Genomic DNA, 7628 nt, shown 5'->3' with positions numbered 1-7628 from the left:
TTTTAGTTGTTCTGAAACAATAATTCATTTACTTATTTATGGAGGTGACAAAAAAGTCATGTAGACAAATGCAATGCTGCGAGCCTAACATCTGCATTTCTAGGTACGTGCATAACATGAGCAACGTTAACTTGATGTTACACATTTCTAGGTATCTCTTTGACATATGGTTTTTCAATTTTGGCCCTGTTCAAAACCCCTTCTTGAATAGCTATAGCTTCAGCCTCTGCCTTTGCTTTGCGTGCTACATCCTCAGTATCATTCAAACGTCGTTGAGGTTGGGTCTTTCCTCGTGATATGAAGTTAGGGACAATGCACTTATATAAAACTTCAACAATATAAAATATGATAAAAAGTAATAACATCAACAAATGCAATACACATGAATCTTTATCCGGATTAAATGACACATTATTAATCCAACTCAAAATAAATGGTTCAACAATATAAAAGAAATATTTTACCCAGCATGTCATGTCTTGTCTTAAATAATAGATACTTGAATTTCTTGGAGATCAAAATGTATGCTTATTATCATGAAAATAATTTTTTTTACCCCGTGGAAGAGGAAGGGTTAATTATAGATTACTAGTTAGATCTCCTTAGCATCTTAATCCTTATACTTCAAAAATTTATATTAAAATTTTTATAATTATGAAAGTAAAACATCTAGGTTAATTTACCATAACGTAATTGGTTTTATCAACAAAAACATGAAAACAATGGGGAAAAAAGATAATTTCAATGTTTCAATTGATGGTAACGGATAACGACACGGTTGGGGGTTACGAGTGATTGTTGTGGATGAGGAGAACAACGATAAGAGATAAGTTTCAACAACTATGTCAACATCAACGCAGATGCAAAGCGACAAAAGGGTCATTCACTACATCTGTATCGATGTAGTTGCCAAGCGATGAAAGGGCTACCAATGCAAATGTCGAGCAACCCTTTCGTCACTTGACAATTGTATTGATGCTGACGTAATGAATGACCCTTTCACCACTCTACATCTATGTCGGCATCGACAGAGTTGCCAAGCGATGAAAGGGTTGTCGATGCAGATGCTGAGCAACTCTTTCGTCGCTCGACAACTGCGTTAATGTTGACATAATGAGTGGTCCTTTCGTCACCCTGCATCTATATTGGCGTTGACGCAATTATCAAGCTACGAAAGGATCACTCAACATTTACATCGATGACCCTTTTACCGCTCAATAATTGCATCAATATCGATGCAAAATGACCTTCATCTCTTATCGTTGCTCTCATCATCCATAACAACTACTCGCGACCCTAGCGATGCTATCGTTCGCCACCACTGATATCATTGGTCACTACCAATTAAAAATTAAAATTATTTTTTTACTAATTATTTTTTTTTATTTTTATTGATAAAATTGATGATATTAAGATAAATAAATCTAAATATTTTACTTTCATAATTTAAATATAAATTTTTTAAATCCAAGAATCAATATGCTAAAAAGATCTAACTACTGGGGACAATCTATAATTAGACAAGATAGGTACAAAACATGAACGTTTTAATTTAATCTGATTGATACATAATCAGTTGTCCAAAAACCAATCCATTTCAATTTGTTAACATAATAGAACCAATCGATTCCCAATTATTCTAATTCGATCCTCCATTGAGTTCCATTCTGATGGCCATGATAAAAAAAGAGCCTTCTTCCATACAGGATGATCAAAATTAATTTGAGCATCAACAAAATCTAACAAGCTTTCTGCTGCCCTGACAATAGCTCTATGCCACTTTGGCATCTCGAGTTTAGCCACTTCACCCTGTTTCGCATCCATGCATGCCGAGTTTTCGACCTCGACGAATGTCTTCCTTTGAAAGTGGGCCGGGTCGGATTACACTCAAACATATCGGACTAACCGACAATCAAAGTTGACAACTGGTATTCTCACGATCAATTTTAGTGCAGCATATAAATTCCTTCAAATATAATATCTACCAAAGAAATTAGTTTGTTCAAACTAATTAAAAATATATATTAAAAAAAGACCAGCAATACTCTTAATGTTCATGAATACCAAAGAAATCGTCGGCTCTGATGGGTGCAATAAATTTGTAGAAAAAGACCTCATCCGAGGAAAAAGTTTCTTAAAGCTTTCTCAGCAGAACTCATTTCCCCTGAACAAAAGTAATGGTAGTCTTAAAATGAACAAAAACTAAATGTCCCAAAAAGATTAAATCCTATAAGCAAGCTAGAACTACACTTCCAGAATAGATAGTAAAGATTTTTATTACATGGCCAACAATCCTAAAAGATTAAGCTATTAAAAGAAATCTAGTTTATATTAAATTTTAACATCCTCTCTAACATGCAAGTTGGATCAGATTTGACATATGAAACTAAACCAAATTGAGAGAAGGACGCCGCATGAATATTAAAGAAACACTCGATGAAATAGAAAGTAGATACTTCAGAATTCAAACTTACAACTAAAAAGATTTATGATTGATGACCAGCAATCTCAAAAACTAACAATAGATGCATGTTTTTCTCCGAAAGCTCAATGGCGAATTCAATGTCTCGAATATCTGAGTCCAAGTCAGTGGAATGTTTTCTATTAGTAAATGGATACACACAGCCTTTATACTTGGAAATACCATATGAAAAAAGCAGGAATTAGCTTTCACTGCCTAAGTCTGCATTTGCAATTTTCTTTTCCATCATCATCATGAATAAAAGTAACAGCATGCACTATCACAGAAATAAATGATGAATCATATAACTGAATTAAAATGAAAATAGTGAATTAAGGGAAAAATGAATTGCAGGAAACCAAGCATGGACACCTCCTGGTTCTCTAACATGACAAGAAGTCGACTACAGCATACCACAGATAGCATATTGGTCAATATCAACAACTAAATCAGCTCAGAATAAAGTGAAGATAAAGACTACCTTATAATGCAGGAAAACTGCAATCAGAATTTGCTCCAGCAGCTGGTTCTTAATTGTTTTTGGATGATTTTTCAAGCAACATAGTGATAAAACAGGTTCATGTTCCCTCACTTCTGGGTAGTAATGCTGATAAAAAAAGCTTCGTTTGCGCTGGAATTGACACCAATGAGTGATCGATCACGAGCGTCACACGTCGAGTAGGAGACTGAACTTCCAAGCAATGGGAATCAACAATATAGCAGATGCCAGCGAAGCTCCAAATATCCGATGGGAAATCGAGAACGTTGCCCTCAGCTGTGGCTTCTTCACTGGAAGATGAGGAGATAAGGGACGATTTGAAACGACTCCTCTTGTGGATTCAGACAAGGTGCGGGTTACATGGATGCCTCGGCTTCCATGGATTGAGCTCATTGGCTGAGAATTCTCCGGGAGAAAACTACAGCCATAAGGAAGCTTCATTACGGTTCCACAGCCCCTAGGTGGCTCCAGACTTTGTTGTTTCTGGCAACCCCCATTCATCCTTGAGTATACTGAAGTACCACTAAGAAAGCCTGAAAATGTTGGAAATAGAGCTTTGTCACATCCATATTGAAGAAAATCTTTCCATGGATATTTCCAAGGGCTGAAGGCATCCACGGTAAACACTATGCAAGCATACAGAGACCAATCCATTAATGAAGATAAACAACACAAGCATGATATTGGTAGCTGGCTGAAGTCACCACAGAGGCCACAGTGTTGCTTGGTTAAAGAAACATTACCAATGCATAACTATCAAGCATACACCATATCTATATTTTCCCATACAAGTGGCATGCAAATTTTATGCCCGTAACTTTTCCTGCTTATGGATGTGCTTAGTGATTGTAACCCATTATGGATATATGATAAATGAAACAGTCTGTCAGGTCTCGGTTTCTGGCACACATTGATTCACATAAAAAGATGCAAACATTTTTAGGGGAGCATTGGATCATCATGAAATTCACAATTCTTATGAAATTTCAATCTACAGGAATCAAAACCATATCATATGGTTAATTATATGTACTGCACATACCGCGAAGTGCAAATGAAGCATCAGCATGAACCGCAAAATGAGAAGTCTTGTCCATTTTTTCCTGTCATCCAATAATTATTTTCAGTCAGATTCTACAAAGTTTGATGATCAACAAGCAATCTGAATAAAAGTAGCCTTGTTATACCAAGTTAGAACACGAGAAAAAGACAAAATGAACTTTTAAAACCTGCAGAATAGTTCATCTAACATTTTGCATGGACAGAAATACAAGCAGGGTTAATATGGTCTTGTGCTAGATACATGATTAATTTAGCTTGTGATGGTCTCGTGCTAGGGTTAGATTCTCATAGAGGTTATGTACCAATATTTTTATACAAGTTCGTAATTTTCTTCTCAATTTTCAGAAACTAACTATAAAGCAATTAATAGAGACACTTGATGATTCCACTCTTCATTTGAATAATTCAACAATCGACTTGTTTGGTATAAATGTCAAAGATGAGTGTGGTAAACAAATAATGCTTTTGGGGATCAAGTAGTCCCAAATACATATTCATGAAACAAAAATATCATTGCCAGATCATTTCCCATTAAAAAGAATCCATAAATGTTATTAAAGCTAAATCCACTACCAGAGAAAGAGTGACAAAAGATGAGACAGCCTATAATACATGCATAGTAGATATGATACGAGTACTAAAATCATTAGTGCATTTATTCTTCATCAAACCTCAACAACTAACTTGGTTTCCAACATTTGAAGATATTTTTTTAGTAAGATTTTAACAACTACATCATCAGCCAGGATCTGAGAATGAATACTTTTTATGGTATCACTGAAAGGTTCATCTTAAAGGAAGATTTATATTGGTCATCGAAGGAGTTCATCTCGTCAGACAACTCCCAACTCACAAGCCATCCATCTTTCCAATCAAAATTCTAAGCACTGAGATACATATCCTGTCCATTGTCTCTGACATCTCTACAAGTAGCTGTTATGTGAGGACTACAAGTAATACTTTGTGAAGCCATTAGAAGTTAGGTAAATAAATTTGTCCAAAGTATGTTTCCATATTACATATGCCGCTAATGTTTGCTACAACTGCAAATCAAGTGCTGCGTTATCCTTTTCCTACCAGAAATTGCAGGCAGCAGAACACAAAAGCAATTTCACCTTCCAGATAAAGTATTAAAGCACAGAGTTCCACCATGCCCACGATCAACAGAATCACATTGTAGTCGCATTTTATCAATCATCACTGATGAATAGCATAGCATTACAAGGAAAACAAAAAAACTGTTGTGCTATATTTTTCATCACACAATTCCGAAAACCAACTCCAACTTCGAAACAACCAATCGCCCCTTCTCGAAGAATCAATCGTCCAATACGAACTACACATTGCAGTATACCTTGAACTGGGTAGACATCATCCGATAGCCTAGATCGATTTAGGCCATAACACGTCTGCCCTAGTTTCCATAATCTTAGTTATGTTTAAGCTCTAAAACACAAGGAGAAAGAAACCTTTTCCGAACCACAACATGATCAAGCTAGGGTTCCGTCATGATTATCCACAACATGATCCAACTTAGGGTTTCGCTAGGAATTAGAAAGAGAATATCCCGGTCCCGACAACACTGCTGCCTCCCGGCAGAGCGTCGTTCTGAAGGTTTACACGGTCGATCGACCCGGATGGATCAAGCTCGAACAGGGCATCTCCGAACCGTACTAGAATCATCACGGATCAAATCAGCACGCCTAAGAAAAGGAAGAGGAGGAGGAGGAGACTAACCGGAATCCAGCGAGAAGAAGCGCAGAGATGGAGGGCGATCCGACGGGATATAGAGGAGGCCGGAGATCGATCGAGTCGCGTACTTTTAGACCCAATCTCCGGTTTAGCTACTCCGGTCGGTTCACAGTCACGCTCTTTCATTAAGTAAATAATATATTTATTTTATTTTCTAATATTATTCTAAATCTAAATTTTAAATTCATGATTTTTCTCGGTTCCAAATACTGTCCTCACTTTTAATAAGATCAGGAAAAGTAATTTAAAATTTTCAGAGTTCTTAAATGATCTATATAGTTCTAATATGCCGTATAATTCTTTTTGGAGTTCAAATCTAGGATTAATGTCCTTTTTATTTATAAGTTATTAATTAAGTATCTAGGAAAAGTTAATGTAAGACTTTTGGTCAATGTTTCAAAGTTATATATATATATATATATATATATATATATATATATATATATATATATATATATATATATATATATATATATATATATATATATATATATATTCCTTTCAAAGTTATTAATTTTTGTATTTGCCCCTCTAAACTTAAGTTTGATACATACATACATATATTATAAAACTAAAAAATGTTCATATATGCCATTGTAGTTAATTGTAACATTGATAGAATCGCTTTTGATATTCTAATTAACATTAATACCACATTCAAATATGTTAAGAAACATGAGGGATAAAATAATTGATGAAAATAATAAATGGCAGTTTAGGTATTTACAATTTTAATGTTGTTTAATTTAGTGACAAGTGATGACCATGATTAGTAGTAATTATATACATGTAAAGTATGGGGTAAATATGCCAGTTCCAAACTTTTGTTCATTCTGCTGTTGTTATGATTTCACACATTTCTTTGTATCAATAGGATGAATAAAGAAAACTTGATTCCAAAAATCTATTTTTGTCTATTCTCTTCTATAAATTTTTTTTTATTTTTTGTTTTTCATTTATTGATGGCCTGGTTTAACACTATCTATCACAGTGAGAACAATTAAGTCATTGCTTGGAAATGAGAGGATCAAATCAATGCACAAAACAGACTTCAACACTTTGCCTACAACCACAACCACCTTCTCCTTGCCATCCCTGTAAACTCTTCCTATTGCAAGATGATCATGTTGGCCAATAGTCGAACATAGTCTAGTATGAAGGAGAACCAGTTAACAGCAAGCATAGAGATAACAACAAACATTACTACCACACCAAAGTAAATAAGCAGCTCAAATCCATCAATTCTATTCTCACTCTAACTTTTCTAGATAAACAGAAAACATTAAACTAAAGCGGTATCGTCAGTGAAGAAAGGTGCACCAGACTTATTAATATGAGCAGCTGTCAAAGTAGATCAGTACCACCATAACAACATTATAGAAAGGAGAAAATAATTAAAAAGAACAAAATAAGAACATCAAGGCAGCAAGACATTTTACATGCACAAATGGAATTACCCACAAGACAACCAGAAACATCCACAGAAAGTTCCGAATCTTTGACGATGCTAATGCAGTCACACTCTGTTTTTCACAAGGCGTTTTACATGCTTTTATAATCTAAAGCATTGTCCTGAGATTATTTTTTCTGACTATTTAAGTCATCCAGCATTCAGTCCATCCATGCAGAGGAAAAAAAAAAAAGAAAAATCCACCCATTTAGGTGAGCAATACTGTTTAAGCAGGTATGCAACACAAATTTCTGTTGTCATAAGGATGGAACCAATAATGAAAATTTCAGGTACCACTTTCTTTCTGTTGACAACATCAGGAAAGTAGGGACCGTCTGTTGACAACATCAGGAAAGTAGGGACTCTCTGATGTCAAACTGCAAGTATTGCACATCTATATATAG

At 35.1% G+C, this 7628-nt stretch overlaps 1 protein-coding gene across 1 annotated transcript; it reads right to left on the bottom strand.

Annotated features, from left to right (window-relative positions):
- Positions 1 to 2921: 2921 nt before the first annotated feature.
- On the bottom strand, positions 2922 to 5870 carry LOC135626498 (succinate dehydrogenase subunit 3-1, mitochondrial-like). Its single transcript, XM_065131849.1, has 3 exons — positions 5760 to 5870; positions 4003 to 4063; positions 2922 to 3493 (listed from the first exon to the last, which is right to left on the bottom strand). Exons 2-3 carry the CDS (start codon positions 4055 to 4057, stop codon positions 3129 to 3131), a joined length of 420 nt encoding a protein of 139 aa, XP_064987921.1. The 5' UTR covers positions 4058 to 4063; positions 5760 to 5870; the 3' UTR covers positions 2922 to 3128.
- Positions 5871 to 7628: the final 1758 nt, after the last annotated feature.

The sequence above is a fragment of the Musa acuminata genome, chromosome BXJ2-11 (genome assembly GCF_036884655.1).
Source record: "Musa acuminata AAA Group cultivar baxijiao chromosome BXJ2-11, Cavendish_Baxijiao_AAA, whole genome shotgun sequence".
Classification (NCBI taxonomy): domain Eukaryota; kingdom Viridiplantae; phylum Streptophyta; class Magnoliopsida; order Zingiberales; family Musaceae; genus Musa; species Musa acuminata.
Note: the sequence above shows the minus strand (reverse complement) of the source record. Positions and strands in the feature narration are given on the sequence as shown.